The sequence below is a fragment of the Eurypyga helias genome, unplaced genomic scaffold, assembly GCF_000690775.1.
Source record: "Eurypyga helias isolate BGI_N326 unplaced genomic scaffold, ASM69077v1 scaffold15476, whole genome shotgun sequence".
Classification (NCBI taxonomy): Eukaryota; Metazoa; Chordata; class Aves; order Eurypygiformes; family Eurypygidae; genus Eurypyga; species Eurypyga helias.
Window position 1 is genome coordinate 1 of NW_010256118.1, and position 18,919 is coordinate 18,919.

General features: G+C 45.3%; 1 protein-coding gene across 1 annotated transcript; it reads left to right on the forward strand.

Annotated features, from left to right (window-relative positions):
- The first annotated feature begins 6 nt into the window (after nucleotides 1-6).
- UBAC1 (UBA domain containing 1) lies at nucleotides 7-17,720 on the forward strand. Its single transcript, XM_010153559.1, has 10 exons — nucleotides 7-52; nucleotides 5,880-6,000; nucleotides 8,070-8,143; nucleotides 9,381-9,488; nucleotides 10,526-10,628; nucleotides 11,267-11,375; nucleotides 12,071-12,302; nucleotides 13,380-13,466; nucleotides 14,352-14,490; nucleotides 16,998-17,720. The coding sequence occupies exons 3-10, from the start codon at nucleotides 8,117-8,119 to the stop codon at nucleotides 17,111-17,113; spliced, it is 921 nt and encodes a 306-aa protein (XP_010151861.1). The 5' UTR covers nucleotides 7-52; nucleotides 5,880-6,000; nucleotides 8,070-8,116; the 3' UTR covers nucleotides 17,114-17,720.
- The last annotated feature ends 1,199 nt before the right edge of the window (nucleotides 17,721-18,919 follow it).

The following is an 18,919-nucleotide window of genomic DNA, read 5'->3' on the forward strand; positions in this document are numbered from 1 at the left end:
GGTTCCCGAGGACACCACGGTGGAGAAGCTGAAGGAGCGCTGCCTGAAGCACGTAAGGAGGGGTGTCCGGTCCGGCGGGGCTGCCCAGCCCCCCCGGGAAGCCCTCGGGGGTGTGGGGTGATGCGGCGAGCCCGGCGCGGGTGCGAGGGGTAGATAACGCCGAAATCTGCGCTTTCTGCCGTGAGCCAGGCAGGGACTGAGACTCAGGGTCGAAGAACGGAGGGCAGGCAAGTCCCCGTGTGAAGAGAACAGATTTTTCCAACGCCCTGTAACCGTTAAAAAAAAAAAAAGTAGCCGAAGTAAACAAATGTTTCTGTGTTCTGGTTTGCTGTCTCTGCCAACCCCGAGTTACGTGAAACTGTTCCACGTAGAACGAAAACGCCTGTTTCAAGAGTTTTGTTGGAAAAGGAAGGTTTAGGGAGGGGGGACATGACTTTGCAACCTTCAGTTATAACATCTGGTATGTGTTTTTGCGGTAGTGTTGGAGACCACCGGCTCCTGCGTGCGCTCGATGAACGGGTGACCCGTGTGTTGCAAGAGTTTGGTGAACTGGCTTCTGATGATTTCCCTTCAGAAATTATAGCCTGCTTTGTTTCTTGTTTCTGTTTAAGATCGCCCAGGGAAAGTAGTCACTGAAGAACTTACTTTTTTTGAAAACCTGGTGTTGGCACAGTAGCTAGTGGGATACTTGGTGAGGAAAGAACAGGCCCTTCTGATGCTCTCCCTGTGCTCTAAGCACTAAGGTCTTAATGGGTGTCTCCAAAGGGTACGTTACTAATTGCTGTCTGGAAGAGAAAACGTGTAAAAATGCACAGACGCAGTCTGTGGAAGTTGAGCTGGAAAACAGTCTCTTTGTACTCACATGCTTACTTGCCACTGCTGTGTTTGTGGATGTTAAATGCTAAAATCAGCTGTTTCAAAACTACTGGACTGAGTTTTGAAGATCTGCTGTGTCTGTTTAAAGCGAAACTGTGATTGACAACAGCAGCGTGTAAGCCTGTGACCCATGACCAGGGCTGTCCTAAAGTCTGTCATTCTGGAACCAACACAGCGTGGTCTGGCAGCTTGAGTCGTAACCTGCTGAATTTCTTGCTGAGAGACGTGTAAGTGGCAAAAGCAAGAGCCTCGTCTCCAGTCTCTGGGAGCACAGTTTACTAAACCACATTTAACAGTGGGTTTTGTCTTCAAAGTCTTGCAAAGAGTTTTTCATAAAGCAGGGTTGCAATAGGAGAACATACCTGCAATGTGTAATTACTTAACCCCCATTTGAAGAGTAAGAGGCATTATTTTTCTGAACAGGGACGCTGTGAAGTAAGGGCGACCAGCAGCCCTGGTGCCCTGAGCCTCGGGCCTGCTACTTGTTTGCTTTCAACTACAACTCGTGGACACACTGGTTTTTCTTCCCCTGTAGTCCTTGTGTTTGTTTGTGTTTTTCTTTTTTTTTCTTTTTTTTCTTTTAATTAAGGATGAGAAGGGCTGCAATTGGTTTGCTTTGCCTGAGGTAGGTGTGATCCTTCTTCAGGGAAGACGGGGGTGGCTTGCTGTGGGGTGCAGGGCCTCCCGCACTGTGTTCCTTGAAGGAGGAACCCCTCTTGTCCCCCTCAGTGCCGCTGAGTGATTAAGCAGAAGAGTGGTGCAAAGACTGCCAAAACAGGGTGGGGTAATGATTATATGCATATGCGTAGAGCTGAAAGGCCTTTAATTATCAGGAAGCTTAATTGAATAGATGCTTGCATTGCAGTTCCAGCCAGGGCAGAAGACAATTGATAACTTGGCACGATGCTTGATTTCATTCTGTACTGCTTTGTGCTAATGGTATGGATTTGCATAATGGTTATGGATAATATAGTTTTATGGAGGGGAAAACAGAAATGGAAAAATAATGGCTTCTGATCATGGGTATGTTGCAATGAATCTTGATAGCACCTTGAGATAACTTATGCAGCCATCTCTTGCAAGATGCTGATTATTATGCTCCCTAAAATCTTTGAAGTCATTCTTTTGGAAAGCAGGGGGCAGATAATGTTTGTAAGAGGTTGAACTGGGAAGGTGGCCGCTTTTCCCTCCGTAACATTCAAATGCTTGCTGATCACTGAAGTGTCACTCGTGATGTCTTGTATTTTTCTGAATTTTATGGGTTGGTTTTTGTTACAGATAAAGAAAAAACCAAACCCACCAAGCAAAATCTCCCACTAGTTCTGTCTCTTGGCCTGTAACAATTTAGTGGTGATTACACGTAGTCAAATTGCTGCCTTCAGTAATGCTGTCTGTAGTCTATGAGCAAATACCTGATAATAAGTTGTTTCCCTCACTAGTTATTTGTGAACTCAAGTTTCTCCATCAAAGTGTTCTCCTGGAGCAGTCGCGTGTCCCGACGCAAGGCCCCAGCACCTCGGCTGGAGCAGGCCCTGAGTGGTTTCCTTCAAAAGCAACTGCTCATTTCGGAACCTCGTAGAATCATAGAATGGCTTGGGTTGGAAGGGACCTTTAAAAGTCAGCTTAACCACAGAAACTCAAGCTTTCAACTTCAATATTTTGATGGTTCATAAGTGTTGTGCCCAGTGCTGACAGTCCAGGGGCAGCACCGGTTCGGCTGGCAGTGCTGTAGGCATCCTGGTTCTCCTGCTCTAATTGCAGGAGACGGTTGCTTCTTGCTGGGGCTCAGCAGTATTTCTGAAATACTGGTGTAACTCGTGTTCCTGCGCTCGTAGCAGTGTGGGCTGTGTGTGTACGTAAGCTCTACCTGTAGTTTTCCTGACAGCGTGGGGCAAGCCTTTAATGTCTCTATGCCTCTGTTGGCCATAAGCTGCCTCAGGGATACTTGCCTGGGTTCTAGGGTGTGATGAGCATCTGTGGAGCAGAGATGCAAGGTGCTAGTTCTCAGAGTGCAGAGATAAGGTAGGTGCATACCCCTGGGCGTGTTTCGGATACTCTGTGAGGGGTGCAGGTGGCTTAAGCCCCAGGCATGGTAGTAGGGAGTGTCAGTGCTATTTTCAAATGTTCCTGTTAATAAAAGCAAACAAAAAAAAAAAAGCTTTTTCTTATTTTAAAAACAAACAGAAAGCCTTGTGGTTAATCAGGATTCCAGGCTGTGCAAAACAGCATTTAGCATCATCGGGGATTACAGTGCAAGCGGTTGCTCAGGCACCAGTGAACAAAGGTTTCTCACCTGCCTGGCAAAGCAGCCTGCCCTCAGCTCCTGTGGTAAATGCAAATAGTTATGCTGGAAGCAGAACCATGAAAGAGCAGAGCCCCTCCTTACAGTCGTTTGGCACAAAAAAGAGGTGAGAGCGCTCAGGTTCCCCAGCATGCTGCACCCACATTGCTGGGGAGCAGTGCTCCTTACCCCAGCCGTGCCCCGGGACACCCGGATTCCTCCTCTCCCTCTGTGTGGCAGACTGTGCAGGGAATTCCTGTCTCTTCACGGCTCTTTCTGTGCATTAGCAGTGCTCTGCTCTCTCTGGGTGGGAAGATGTTTTCAGTAGTGCTTTAAAGCACTGTATTTAGTACAAAAATACTGTGTTTTGGCAGATAGGCTCCTCATGAAGCAAGATTCCACCGCGGGATCTGCTGTTCAGTGGTGGTAGGTCCCTGTTGGGATGCTGGGAGTGGTGTTGCCTATTGAGATGGCTTTTCTATTTCCAGGCCATGTTAAAATGTTAAACTAAGTATTTCACTGAGCAGTCTCCTTGATACATATATGTGGTGCCTGTACATGCCTTATGGTTCTGTGCAGTTGTAACAAAGTGATTAGAGGAACGGGAAGTAAGACTGGGTGACCACAGGGCTTTTCCTTTAAACCAGCAACTGTTATTTTTTCACTTACTTTCACCTTAGTGAGCATGATTGTACACACACACCCCCCTTAAAAAAGAATGGATAATAGGTCTGTGTCGTGTCCCATCCCACCCCAAACATACCCCTCCCAGCTCCCATTTTCAAGTTGTTCTTTTTGGAGTCTGGCTCTTAGGATCTGTAACCACAACATTTTGACAGTGTTCGGAGAGGAGATGTTCCACTGATGTACTCTTACACGCTCTGGGTAACTTACAGCTCGATTACAGGAGGTACTCCCGGCTGCTGCCAGGCTTTAATGTGTTCTTTGGCTTTTGTTCAGCAGTTAAAATGCTGAAGGATTAGGGAGAAGCTGCCGTTCTACAAAGCAGGACTCAAACATTCTCACCTCAGTCTTACCGAGGCACCAGAACTGTACAGAAGCTCAGATGAAGGACTGGATCTGGGTTGAAAACAAGTGCATTATGTTTGGGAAAAGAGCAGGTAGCTGAGTTTTCCATCAGTTGCAGTCACAACAGAAAAGGTGATGATGGACTAAAAGGATTCCTCTGGGGGAGGCTGGTGGTACTAAATGCTACATCAGAATGAAGCACTGGTTTCTGTGGGGTTTCTGGAAATGTCTCTTACGTGAAGGTTGAACACACTCTTCTGCAGACATGGTAAAAGTGACTTGGTAGAAACACGTATTGGAAGAAGTGTCATTAAAAGCTATTTTCCGTGAGCAGAGCAGGTGAGGTCAGCATTAAGTGTCCTATTTTGTGGCGAGAACAGCAGCAGCAATTTTGTGGGTTTGGTAGGTTTTTATTTTAAATTTTGCCTTTCTGGAATTGCAACCACTGTGCTTACTTTTTCCACTCAAACAAATTAGAAGCCTCCAGATGCACTGACGTAATGTTCCTGAAATCTGTCACTGGATCCGGGAGCCACCCCAGTGTGAAGCTCAGTCAGGTCAAGGCCTGTGTGTGCACATGCTCTTTTTTCAGGATTTTAACTTTATTTCCTAGGGCGGGAATTGACATACAATTTAGAATTGTAATAAGGAGTTGAGCACAACATTCATACACGAAAGAAATCTGTTGTGTGTTGATTGTTTATAGATGGGAAGAAAAGTTGAGTGTAACTCTTGCGCAGCCCAGGTCAGGGCTCCAGCAGCCAAGGCTGTTGATTTCAGCTCGGAACAAGGTGCAGATACTGCTGTTTCCTTCCCAGTTTAAGGTCATGTACCAAAATCACTGCTGGCAGTTGCTTGTTTAGACTGATAGTGTTGTGTAAATCGTAATTACTGCCTGAAGCAGTTTCTCCTCTGTTTGGACACTAGATACAAACGAGAAGCATCCTGCAATTACTGTAGCATTCCCTTCTGTAAAAACACTGGATGCTTTTTGTAGATCCGCATTAGTTCACAATACTAATTGCTACCCCCAGACTTCTCACTGAGTATGAGTGACCTTGGCGATCTGCTGCAGAATTAATGTAGCTGTGGGTCCCAGGACATCTATGCTCTAAACCTCTGTAGGCCTGACTACAGGACCAAACACTCAGAATTAAGTGTGATAGAGACGTACTGCGAAAGCAGAAATCCACTCACATAGGCTGGTGACTGTGAAGGGCTCGTTTGGGGCGATTGAGCTGTAACGTTAGGTCTTTGAAACTGTCTGTGGAAAGATTTTAGAGCATCATAATCAGTAGGAACTTAAATCCCAGCATCATAGAAATACCTCAAGTTGGAAGGGATCCGTAAGGATCTAGTCCAACTTGCAGACGTAGCTATTAAATTAACAGCATCAGGGAAGGAAGGCTAGAATCCTTCCTTTTGTTGACTGTTCTTCCCAGCCAGGAGCTTGGATATGCAGGTAGAAAACTCCCATGGTTGGCATTGTTACAGCACAAATCAAGCCTCAGTTTCTTTCATAAAATACGTTCTGTGCACTGGCCTCTGGCATATTGCAGTTACTTAAGCTATTAAGCAGCTAGTAAATGATGGCAGAGTTTGTATGTGGAGAATGCTCAGTGCGAAGGGCAGTGATTCATGCAGGAGGCTCGTTTCTGTCTTCTGATCTTCAATATTTATGATCCTTCTACAGTGTGTACCTGGGAGCTTGGAAGATCCAAAAACCGTGACGCATCATAAGTTGATACATGCTACTTCTGAGAAGGTGCTGACAGACACAAAAACAGTGTTGGAGGAAAACATTCAAGATAGAGGTGAGGTGGTCTGATTTGTTATCCTATCAGCCTGGAAACATGGGATTGTGTTTAACTATTTGGCAAGTTCCAGACAGTAACCTTCTCATATGTACTCTCTGCTTTGACACAGGAAACTATTAAGGTGGCAAAAAAGGAAGAGGAGAAAAAACAACTTTTTTTTTTTCCCCTCAGAGCAAGCACCTTGAGCAGTTTACTTTTCTTCACTCTTCCTTTTAAGAGCAAAAAAGGAATTAGGAGTGTTCATTAAGTCAGTAAGTTAAACAGATTATTTTTATCTCCTTGTAAAGGAACTGTTTTAAACCTCCAGAGTAGCTTTTATCCTTCAAAAGGATTCAAAAATAGTTGTCGTGGCTGAGTATCCCAAGATGGACAACCCAGTGCTTTTGAGAGGTTTCTTGAGGTCTCCAGGTCAAGCAGTAGGATGGTTGCTGAAGTGTATCTGGGTGTCTGCAGTTTAGATCTCCTGTCCTTGGGAAACGTGGGTCAGAATCCATCACGCTGTAGTATCACTGACTGCAGTAGAGTGTGAGGTGTGTGTTTGCTCCTGAACTTTAAAGGTGTAAAGGATTAATGTGATGCAGAAGAAGACCTGAAGGTGGGAGCTGGAGTCAGTTTTTACTAGACAGCTGAAAGCTAATGGTCCCTTCTGGAGATTAAGGGCTGTGGGGCAGAAAGCGAGGAGCAGGGAGTAGGACTGCTGTAGGCTGAAACAGTCTGAACCAGAAGCTCAGCAGTAGGGTTGCTGGATTTTTGCCTGAGTTCATGCAGGCTGGAGAGCCGCTGCCGTGAACACGAGCAGTTTGGAGTCTCTTCCAGGGTAGTGTCACCTATCACCTTTAGAGCTGAGCAGGAGCTGAGAAGTGCCATCTTAGGCAAAGGCGAGGGACAGCATTTTTGCTGATGGGTGGTGTGTTATTTCTAGGCAGGTGCTGGCTCCTACAGAGTTTTGAATTGCAGTTTGCAGCAGCTCAGCAGTATTAACTGTGCAGTGGCAGTAAGCTGTTGTGCAGGTGCCTCTGCTCCTTCTCCCTCTGCGGTGTGCTCTCTTTCACGTGCCTTGTCAGGGAGACAAGATCGCAGCCGACAGCTGATTGCCACCGGCTGACTGCGCAGGGCAGCCAAGAGGCAGCACGTGGATCCTTTTGTGTTCTCATCAGCTGGACAAATGAGGGTTAACAGCCTTCCCCAGCTGTTGCTCTTGGCTGTTATGCGCTGAGCCAGACCAAGGAAACTTGTGCAAAGCATGGTTTGGTTGCTTTTCAGCTGCTTAATGCAGTGGACTGAAAACTGCATGTCAGGCCGTATCAGGCTGCAGATGCTGCGCGGGCCCATTTTGGGCTCTGGCTAGCATGTCTGCATCTTGCCATCCTTCGAATCTGTGTGGCAGAAACTGAGCTCCTAGCAACTTGTAAAGCATCACATGATCTCTAGAAAAAGGTGCCTTGTAAAGGGAAGGTATTAGTCTTAAAAGCCCAAGCTCATGCCAGGTCATATGGGGTATCTGAGACTGAAGACTTGTTTGGCCTCAAGACTTGCCCTGGTGGGCTACCAGCTCTGCTTCAGGCTGAACTGATGTGCTGCCATTCACACAAAAAAGTGAGCTTCAGCCCGATACTGGAAGTTCTTGTTGAAGCTTGGCGCTTGCTGCAGTTGAAAGAAGGCCCCAGCTTAGACCAAAAACCATCCATGGCCTCTCTACTGCTTCCTTCTCAGTGGGAGCACTGGAAGTGCTGGTCCTTGCTTATTGTGAAGAGCCAATTGATGTACTGTTAATGTACAAGACAGCTGGAGCCTGTAATACCTTCTGTAATGGTGTTTGAGGAGGAGAACCAGTCACAGAGTGTAGCTAACAATGGACCATGTTCTGCGTTCCCTGTGCACTAAGTAATTGCACATACTGAAGGGGAGTGTGTAAAGCCATACAGGTTTTCAAGTGTGAAATGGGGCTGATGCTGCAGTGGAATTAATACAGAATTCATCTCCAGGAAAATTGAATTGGTGAGGTATCTGGCAAGAACTGTTTTCATGTTGTTTTCTAATGCATTGTGGTATTGTTCTCTTTCTAGATGTCTTGCTTTTAATAAAAAAGCGTGCGCCGCCTCCGCTCCCCAAAATGGCAGACGTGTCAGCAGAGGAGAAAGTGAGTTTGAAAACTTCATGACTTGGCCGTTTTGATCAAATGCTTGTTAATGAACTGCAGAAGGATTGCTGTGGGGTACGCTGTCTGTAGAGGCAAATGCTGCCAGTTAAATTCTAGGAAAAAAAATTCACTATTTCTTCCAAACGTTGAGGAAGCTGAATTTCCATTTTTAACTTTGATGGTGAGAACATTTGCCGTAGAGTGAGACATGCAGATATGCTCTGTGGAAGTGGAATAGGTTTGATCTTTGAACAAATGTCTAATAACTGTATAAGCATAGTTCAGCAAGTGCCCTGCTTTGTCTCTGGTGTCTATTTCCCAACAGAAATATGTTGATTTGCTGTCAGGCTGGTTTCTGTCTGTATCTGTGTGCCTTGTCACCCTCTAACTAGATCTCGAGAGCTGAAGTGTTGGCACCCTACTATTATTTTACTGGGATGTAACTGTTACTGGGGGTCAGTGGTGCCCAGGAGGATGCTTATGCACGAGTGGTGCTGTAGCTGATGTTATCAACACTTTGAGTGATGCTTGTGCTTGACACTGTGAATTCCTCCATCCCTCTACTTTGTCCTTGCACAGCTTTGTTTTTTCTTGCTTCCTCTGGCTGTTGGTGTATGTCTGTGTATCCCTTCCTGTAGGTACTGGTGTCTGTCTCTCTCTTCATAAGATCTTGCCATGCAGAATGTCACTCTAATAGCATAACTTATAAGACTGGGAAATATTTAGTCTGTACCCTGCTGAGTTTTGTCCTGGACTGTAAGTGTGTACTGAAAATCCAAGGCACCCTCTATCTCTGCTGCTTGCAAGCCGCGAAGCACTTTGTGCCGAGCGGTTACGCGTTAGCCTGTGTGCAGTATGGGGACATCTCTCAGCAAACCATGGGTTTGAAGAGCGCGTGCTGTGAGCAGACCATGTGCAGCAGAGTATGGTCCTGGGCCTCTGAGTTCTCTTCGTGTTTGATACATCACTTTCCCTCTTGATGCCAGAGTTTCCCTGCGTGTTTAGATGTCAGAAATAGGTATAAAGACTAAAAATGGGGCAAACCGACGGGTCCAGTTTTGCTCTGTAATTGCAGAATGATACTGGCGCTACTAATCCCCTGCGTTTCCCAGACTGCTGTTTCTCATAGTTGCAAGTTACAAAGCACTCCTTGATGAAGAATATGAAACTGCTCTCCACTATGCTGTGTTCTTTGTTCTGTGGATAATGAGTTATCCTATTCCTTCCTATCCTTCAGAGGAAGCAAGAGCAGAAAGCTCCTGATAAGGATGCTATTCTCAAGGCAACTGCAAACCTGCCCTCTCGCAACGTAGATCGCACTGTGGCCCATCACAACATGAGGGATGTAAGTATTAGACTTGAGTTTTTAAACTTTCACACTAGCATCCAAGCAGGCTTTTGTCTTGTATAACCTCTTCTCTCACATGTGAATGTGATTCTCTTTTCTTTGTAAGAGAAATTCAGATGTATATTAAAGAGGATAGCTTAAGATTTAGACACAGGTCATACAGTTTAGTAATAATAAAACACTGTTCCAAATTGTGGTTTTAAAGGTTTTATTTGTCTGTGGCACAGCCTCAGTAAACATGTCTAGCAAATGTGAATGTAGGGGTTTTTATTTTTTCAGTCTTAAATAGTTCAGGTGTTTGCAGTGTGGTTTTTTTTTTTTCTTCCTCTTCCACGGCTCTGAAAAGAGAAACTAGGCATAAGTTTTGGCTTCAGTAATTGAATGCTGGTAGAGTCTGTAATGCTTCTGTCTGTCTGCGGCAGTCTGGGGGTGCCTTTTGCCCTTCTGTACTAGTAGGGGTATGAAGCAGCGAATCCGCCTTCCTATTGCAGGCGGGCAGTGCCCTAAACCTAAAGGGAATGTTGCCATTTGGGCTGTTTAATATCCAACATGACCCCACTGAGCATGGCATTTTTAAGAACAAGTGTCCAAGTGAAAGGAGTTTGTGATGCTTCAGTTTAGAAAACAGCTTTGATGTGTGTTGTGCAGCTTCAGATTACTAGAAAGCAGATGACAGACCAGGAGGGCTCGTTGGTTCACAGAAGCGAGTAGCACTGGAACAGGGCTGCTGTGACACTCTCCTTACCACACTTGTGCCAGGTGGGAGTCCGTCTTGTGTGAAGCAGTGAGTGTTCCTGAGCACCACACGCCTTGCAGTGTACTGGTAGAAATAAAAGGACCTTTCTACCCGGTACCTTCTGCTTGCAGGGAGCAATTCACAGGAAAGGCTTTTTGAGACATTAAACAATGCAAATGAAGCAACCTTCTGCACGGGGGGGCAGACTACTGCTGAGGTGCTAACAATGGATATATTAAGATTTAACCATGTCTGGTAACTTCCTGTCTAAATGTTTTGACAGTTTCCTTTCTTGCAGTTCCAGACAGAGCTCCGGAAGATCTTGGTGTCTCTCATAGAAGTTGCACAGAAATTGCTGGCATTGAACCCAGATGCGGTTGAACTATTTAAGAAGGCAAATGGTATGAATATATCTTTATAGTTACTAGTTCAATCCTGGGAGCTTGTTTGCTTCCCTAGCCAGAGTGTGGGCCTGCAGAGCGAAGGCCACACCTCGCTGTAATAGTGAAGCTACTACAAACTTTGTGGCAAAGATTTCAGCTGGTGAGTAAGGGTTATACAAAACTTGGAAGGTCCCTTTGGGATGGATGAGCAGTTCCATTTAGGGATGGTACAGAGCAGTTGAAAAGCACAAGGAGATAGTAAAATGAGGAGAAAATGTAGCTGTTGATTCAATTTGTGGGAAATGCTTGCCCTTGATGTGTTAGGATGAAATCCAACTCACTGAAGATCTATTCTTCAGTTATCTAGAATCTCCTGTATATTTTCATATGTGGAAATACCAGGGTAGTGTGAGAGTGAGCTGTCTTTTGTTTGAGATCTTGAATGCATCTGGACAAAGCCTTCGTTCAGGAAGACTCTACCTGAGACTGATCAAGCTGAGCGCAGCAAAGGAAATGATGAGATAGCAAATTCAGGGAACAAGCAGGGGTGGAGGAGAAGAATGGGATTTGAACTTGACGCATGCCATTCCATTGAGAAAGGGGATTATTTTAGTTTGAAGTCAATCTGAATATTGTTTTGTTTGTGTATGTGTTAGCCATGCTGGACGAGGATGAGGAGGACAGAGTGGATGAGATAGCTCTGCGACAGCTTACAGAAATGGGGTTTCCAGAAAGCAGAGCTGTCAAAGCCCTTCGATTAAATCAGTAAGTGTACTCAGCACACTGCCTGTAAATTACTTGATACGGTTAAAAAGAAAACTGCCTTTTTTTTTTTTCTGAAGTCTCTTTATGTGGGTCAGCTAAAACTAGGTTGGGAAAAGCATTAACTTGAAGAACAGCGCTGCTGCAGGCAGCGTGCAGGTGGCACAGGGAAGGGGAAACGGTGCTGTCCTTGCTCTGGAAAGAAGAGCTGGTGCACATGTAATGTTTTTCACCCTCCTTTTTTCTTATTATTAATGGCATTCCGTGGTCGCTGCATGGATGTCTGAGAGATCTCCTTAAGAAGCAACAAAGCACTTTGCATCTGAGATGTGGTTCCGTGTAAATTTGGAACGTGCCTTGTTTGCAGTTTTGTCAACAGTTGCAAGTGGTGTCTGTGGTGAAATAAAGCAGATGATGTAGAGAATAAGGTGACTCCCTCAGAAATGCCTCTTAAAATCTGGGTTGCAGCTGTCCACGTGGGCTTCATTCCTCTGCCTTTCTGGCTTCAGAGGGGCCTGTGGTGCCCTGAATGTAGAGAGTTAAGGTGTTCCGAGGTTTGCTCTGAAACTTTATTTATGATGTTTCAGATACTCTTAACCTGCAAGTCAGTATACCACGGGAATGAATGCAAAGGCAAATGCATGAGGCACGCTGCTGTACACCTGGGGTGCTTCTCATCCCCATGCCTTGCTTTTCAGTATGTCAGTGACACAGGCCATGGAGTGGTTGATAGAACACGCGGATGACCCTACAGTGGATACTCCGCTGCCGGGTCAGACTCCATCAGAAGCCACGGCGGAAGCTGGCGCATCCTCTGCTGAAGCGACTGCGGGTCCTAGTTCAGAAGCGGCTGGGGAAGAGGCCAAGGATGAGCTGACAGAAATATTCAAGAAGATCCGGAGGAAAAGAGAATTTCGTCCTGACCCACGAGTATGTGCTGTGTATCTCCCTGTGATGTGACTTAGGATCGAAAGGGACTGTGTGGGCACCGTGGAATCCAAATAGATGTTTAGTTAATAAATGAAATGGGACATCTGGGTAGATGCAGATTTTGCTGGCTTGACAGTATTTTAGTGGCGGTCTTTAGGGACTGTTTAAATTCAGGTTGCTGAAAGGGATATTACCTAATTAATGCATTGCTGTCTCGGGTAACAGTATCTAAATTACTTCTGAACCTGAAAACTATCTGATGGGACTGAAAGCTGCCAGGCCCCTGGCTATCTGGAAGGAAGGGTTGCAGGACAGGAGGAGGTGCTTTTGCCGTGGAAAGGGATAGAAGAGCATTATTGTATTTAGGGGCAAGGAAAAGTATCCCCAGCAGATTTAAGTCTTGCAGCAAACAGCAGAAGTTAGCCTTTTTTCAGAACACAGTATTAGCTGAAATGAAAATACGTGGTGTTATCACTCTCTGCACTCACCAGGAGGTGCTCTTCAGAATCCAGCACTTTGCTTTCACAAGGAGCTGTTTCTTGTGGGGGGGTTTTTTGGTCAAAAGCTCTTCCTATTTGACAACCTGGGTACCATTTCTAAATGACAAAACGTTCTTGTAACACCATCTAGCTACGCTGGTCTAAACACGTAACACTCACTGGCAGTATCATAATCCAGGAAGTAAAATTAAATTGAGTAGAACCACAAGTGAATGTGGAGGTTGATCTGCCAGCGAGATGGGAACAAAAGCACTGAGACATGAGAGAAGTTCTAAAATAAGGTGCTTCTGTCCTTCCCTTCTTTCTACCTCAAGTATGCTTGCTTTTTGCCTTGTGGGCAGTTTTCAGTGTTGGGAATAGGAACTACCAGCACTCTTTAAGATCTCTTTTTCATAATAAAGGCACTTTTGATACAGAGTATTTGAAAACTTTCTAGGTAAGATTATTTAGTGGCCTACAAAGGGAAACAATAGTCTTTTGCCCCACAAAAGGCTCCTGCACACAAGGTGAAAGAATGTGATTGTTCTCATTTCTGTTTGATTTGTTACATTTATTAAGCTGTGCAAATCTGATCTAGGCTGTCATTGCCCTGATGGAGATGGGATTTGATGAAAAAGAAGTGGTAGATGCACTCAGAGTAAACAACAACCAGCAAAACGCAGCTGTGAGTACAATGTCATTTCTCTTCCTTACTGCTCTAATATTGTGCTCAACTGATTGTTTTCAGCATTGAATTGGTTGATGTTTTGATCTGTCATAAAGCCCAACGGTTACGGGAGATGAAGTGAGCGCTATATATTCTGTGCCTCTTTCAAATGAGATGCACAACTAGAATGCAGAGGTTTTGGACTTCTTAGAGGAACTCGGCATGCATGAGGTCGAGGCTAATCTGCTTGGGATAACGTGTGGATTTTCAAAAAAGCTTTTGAGACACTCCCTCACCAGACTCTGCAAAAGAGATTATGCTTTCATGAGAAAGGAAAAGGTATTCCCAATAATTAATAACTAATTAAAGGACAGGAATAAATGATTGAGCGAGAGATGCAAGCCATGCTGTGTGTAGATTACCATTCCACAGTGTATGGAATCAAAAGTAAAGGAGGATTTCAGGGATTGATTAGTCCCCTGCTAGTGCGTGATATGTTAAGGAAAACTTATGTGGACACAGCTGGCAGCCAAGGAATCTTCTCTTAAGCATCCAGTGCTGGCTGCTGCTAGAGGATATTGGGCTGGGTGGTACTTCAGGCTGACGCACTGTAACCACGTTTGCTGGGGTTCCTCGTACGTAGGAAAACGCACATCTTTCCTGAGCTTTGAACCATCCCAAGATGGCATAATTTTATTACTGTACCAGGCACTGCTGCTGTTCCCGTTGAAGGAGAAATGTGGGAGCAACAAATGAATAGTGATCTGGTGTGAAATGTGTAGCTCGATCTTTACAATGAGAAGAATAAGTATTTTTAACATGCCACATCATCAGAACTTTGGAGATGCTTTCACTCTAATGGAACCATTCATGATATCTGTTGTGCCTGGTGATTTCTTTCAGTGTGAATGGCTGCTGGGAGACAGAAAGCCTTCTCCAGAGGACTTAGATAAGGGCATTGACACCAACAGCCCTCTCTTCCAAGCCATCTTAGAAAACCCAGTGGTACAGTTAGGGCTAACCAACCCTAAAACTCTACTAGGTAAGTCCTGCTTGGGTTCCTTTTATAGATACACACTGTGTCTGTAGTTGCTGGTGAGTAAGAGTAGAGACGGGGTGTGCTCTGTGGAATCGGTGCAGCTCTGAACCCTTGTCCTCGCTTTCGGCAGCTGCGTTGTTTGTTTGCTGCACGCTGCAACTGAGCTAACCCCAGAGCAGGACTTGGGGCTGTCCCAGGCATGACACTAGTTCCCCAGCCTACTGGATTACACTTGCTGAACTCAGAACTTTAATAGCTGCTGGCTGCAATGCTTTTGTGGATTTAGGAGCCCTTTTGTGTGCTTCCATTGGCCGTGAGGGGAAAAATCAGGAATGTCTGTCTAGAACTCTGATTATTTCACAGAAAAAACAAGGCTGTCTCCTGTGTACAGCTCACTGTGTGCTGAGGCCTGGTCGTGGAGACAGAGATAATTTGTGAAAGAGTAACCAGACAAGAAGTCTGAGCTAAGGCCTTGCTTGTCAAAGGTTGTGATCACTTACATGAAAATACACTTCTCCTTGCTGGGGTTTTGGTTCTGTTGTGCAGTCTGTGTGCTCGTGGTCAGAAAGGCCGTGAGCACAGCCCGTACCCGACAGATGAGCCTATCAGTGAAACGTAGATCTCTGATGAATTGGTCTCTGACGCTGGAGGACGGTGTAGAGGGATGACATCGGCTCTGTGACATATGTAAAGTTTTGTATTTTGTCTTTGCCTTCAAAATTTATGTGAAGCAATGCTTTTACATAAAGGGTGTATGCGCAGGTCTTTCAAGAGAGCTTTTAAAAATAGCACTTTAAATGTAATTAGAGGAGTTTGCAAGCCTTTCAATAATTCAAGAGCAGAACCTTCCCACTCTGATTTCTGAACAAATGGTCCCTTCGCTTCCAGCGAGGGTTCCATGCTGCAGCTCGCAGTATAAATAGAAAATGAAATGCCATTATATGCACCCGTAAAGCTCGGATGAACATCAGAGAATATATTCCTAATGATACATCTGCAAATTGCTCTTGTCACAGATTTTAATAATGAATGTTTACATTTAATTAGATACTTACAGAATGTTGATAAATCTTTTCGTTTTTAAGCTTCTGAGTCTGTGTAAAAGAATAGAAAGTGGTGAAAGGTGAGATCTGTACTTTGTTTTGGGCTTTCCTGTAGGCATGCTGCATGACCTTGAGCAAGGTATTCATGATGAGCCTTTCCGAGGTGCTGGGTACTTCCAGCTCCCACGGATGTCCGTTGGAGCTCTGCACTAACGCTCCTGGGAAAACACAGACCCTGACCTTGGTGCCGCTCTGCCAGGCTCTTGCAACACTGACATTTGGGTGACTTCTGAATAGGTCAGCTGTGCAGCTGCTTTTTTTGTCCTGTTCCTTAATGACTGCTCGAAATGTCCAGTAGTCCAGCTCAGTGCCTGTCATAAGGCTTATAAATTATTGCCTGGACAGTTCTTCTGCCAGATTTGCAGCTCAGCTCTTGCAGTAGCTGTCTGGCTCCTTCAGCCTAAGTAGAGTAGTGAAAATTAGCATATTTGAAAACAAGACAAGGAAGCTCATCATAAAGGTAGCTGCATATAGAAAGAAAAAACTGCTCTTAACTACTTGGAGTGCTGCCACTGACCAGAAATGGAGGTCGTTGTTCTGCACAGAGAGCCTTTCCCCTTCTGCCTGTGTCGAGGCAGGTGGAACTGGCTGCCTCCCTGACACCCTCCGCTCTCCAAACACCAGGAAGGAGAAAGTGCCTGCTGCTCGGAGGGAACATGCTGCTTCCCTTCTAGCTCCGGGAGCCTCTCCAAAAAGACCGAGCTCTGAGATTTGGGGGCTCAAGAGGCTATGCTTCTGCTGGGTCTGCTGCTTGTTCCTGGGTAGCCTTTGGCATACCTGCTCCTTATTTTTCTGGCTTACTTTTCAGAGATGTTAGAAGTAGCTGTAGGATGACTGGAGCGCAGCAAGGGTGTGACAGTGCTTTCCAGTCTTGGTTAAGTACCAGACTAGAAAATAATATTGGTGCAAGAACTAGCCATTAAGAAATCTAGTCTGGGATGGGGAACATCTTTGCGGAGTGGAGTTGTGGAAGAGTCTTCCCATAGGTGTGCTGGCAGCAGATGACCCGCTACTGAGATGGGCTTTCCTAAATGGATGAGTTGCGTAGCACGCTCCCTGCTCCTGCCTGTAGACATTTGCTAAGGCTTTAGCTCTTCAAACCCATGTCCTTGAGGTTTTGTAAGGTGGACCGTAATCCAGGCTGAGTATTTAATCGCCCTCTGTCTGCAGTGAAGGTAACGCTGAGGAGTGGGGGAAGCGTACCAGCCCGTTGCATCCCCGGCTGGGGACACTCAGGCCTGCACATGGTAAATGTATGATGTGTACTCCACCGGTTTGGGGTGATGCTCGCCCTCTGCCTTTGAGTTGCAGCTATTTCTAGCTGTCCTGTCCTTGGAGCATCCCAAACTTTGCAGCCTTTGCTGACTTAAGGACTAACTGAGTGTTGCAATTTCCATCTCTTGGCAGCCTTCGAGGATATGCTTGAAAACCCCTTGAACAGCACTCAGTGGATGAACGATCCAGAAACTGGGCCTGTCATGCTACAGATATCTCGAATCTTCCAGACGCTGAATCGCACGTAGAGGGGAATGCCAGTCCACTGTGCCACTTCCTGCTGTCCCTCCTCAACGGGAGGGTGCATGGATTGTTTGGGGAGGGGGCGGACGGAAGGGGAGAGGGGGAGATCCCACCTGAAGGGATCTCTCGCACGAAAGCTTACGTAGTTATGGCCAACTGGAGTTAATTGCCTTGTGGACTTAGTGTTAGTGGAAGAGGTTTGAAGACTTGTTTATGTTTTCAGGTATTAGGTTTAAAATAAAGTATATCAAAAAATAGGAAAAGGTTTTGTGAAAACAATTAAGAATCAGGTTGTTGGAAAGAAATATGATACTGCTTGTTAAAAAGCCCTGTGACGGTAGTTTTCTAGCCAGTGTTGCTAGCATCTGGCTAGTGTTTACAAAAGGTCACTGACCACTAGCATAGGATATTAATCATCTCCATACAGTATTAATTTATGGCTATATCAAATTCTAAAATGCTTTTTAAAATTGATTCTTAGGAGATGTTTTTTGAAAGCCCAAACATTGGGAGAGCAAACACATTTCTATCCAAACTTGTTTATCTTGCATTATAATTTAAACAGAGTAATTCAGAGCTGGAAATCTTCTAATAAATAGCATTACTTTTTCCTATTTATTTTCTGCGTTAGTGTTGTTCCAGTCCTGCAGTGGTGGCACTCGTAGGAGAGTACCCTGAAGATGCAGTGTCTCTTTCCCGACAGAGCTCACTACACTTGGATTCTCAAGTAGGCTGTGGTTCATGAGTTCGTGCTCCGCCGTGTCCTAGGGCAGGGAGGGGTGTATTCAGGTAGTGGGGTTTTTTTTTCCCTTTGTGTGCACGGTTTTGGAAAGGGAGGCTTGTGTTTTTTGATTTTTTTCTTTCCAGCTGTTTACAGAAAAAGCAACTAATTTGCATGGGTTTGTCACTGGCGATCCGTCAGGCAGCAGAACTGCTTAGGTTTTTCTCTTGTTTAACGTATTTAAAAGCACGCTTGAAATTATTATCATCTTTCAGATAGAAATGTTTTTTCTTTACATTTATTTTTACCTTGGGAATGCCATGAATGACAGGCTGCATCTTTCGTGTTTTGTCAGAAGGCTGACTTGGGGCTTCAGCCAGGGGTTGTGAGCTTTTAAGGACAGAATTCACAGGTAAATGTCCAGCTGGTTTTTATGGTTGGGCTCTGCAGGTGTTACTTTTTTAACAGTCTGAACACGAATGGGGTTTGTTGTCAAGCCAATCGAACATGATTGACATGTGTCAGAATCCCTGACACATCTCGTGTCGGATGGCCGTTGTGGGGAGAGGCCGGCTAGGCCAGACCTGCCCCTCCAGAACACAGAGTGACCGGATGGAGACCCTCTCCTTAGACAGCACAAAGGTGTCCCATCAGACAGATCCCAGGTGGCTCTGCGAGTCACCTTCTTGAGTTGGGGGGTGTTGTGCCGTTGGGTTTTTTAAACAAAAATGCAACAAGATGCAACCCGAAACCCTACAACAAGTTTTGGCCTGAACTTGGCATCTCACCTGTGCTGTTACGCAGCCAAGGCACTGGAGTTGCCAGTTTCACACAATTAACACCAAGGGTGGGGAAATCAAAGCAGCATGAGATTTTATCTTCACTTACAATCCCAGGATTACGGTTTTTTGTTACTTGTCATTTCATACGAAGCTTCACAGTTCGTGACAGGTGAAATATTTACTCTACATTTAGAAATTCCAAACTTTAGAGAGACGCTGCTTCTGTTCAAACTGGACATACAACTATTTTCCTGAACCCTTGCTATGAACAGGTTGGCAGCAGGACACCAAACTGTAACCTTGTCCTA

Bases quoted from the DNA above. Each gene is read 5' to 3' on its own strand.
- UBAC1 (XM_010153559.1), top strand. From the start codon at position 8,117: ATGGCAGACGTGTCAGCAGAGGAGAAA. The intron at 8,144-9,380 runs GTGAGTTTGAAA...CCTATCCTTCAG, and splicing joins ACGTGTCAGCAGAGGAGAAA to AGGAAGCAAGAGCAGAAAGC. The intron at 14,491-16,997 runs GTAAGTCCTGCT...ATCTCTTGGCAG, and splicing joins CAACCCTAAAACTCTACTAG to CCTTCGAGGATATGCTTGAA.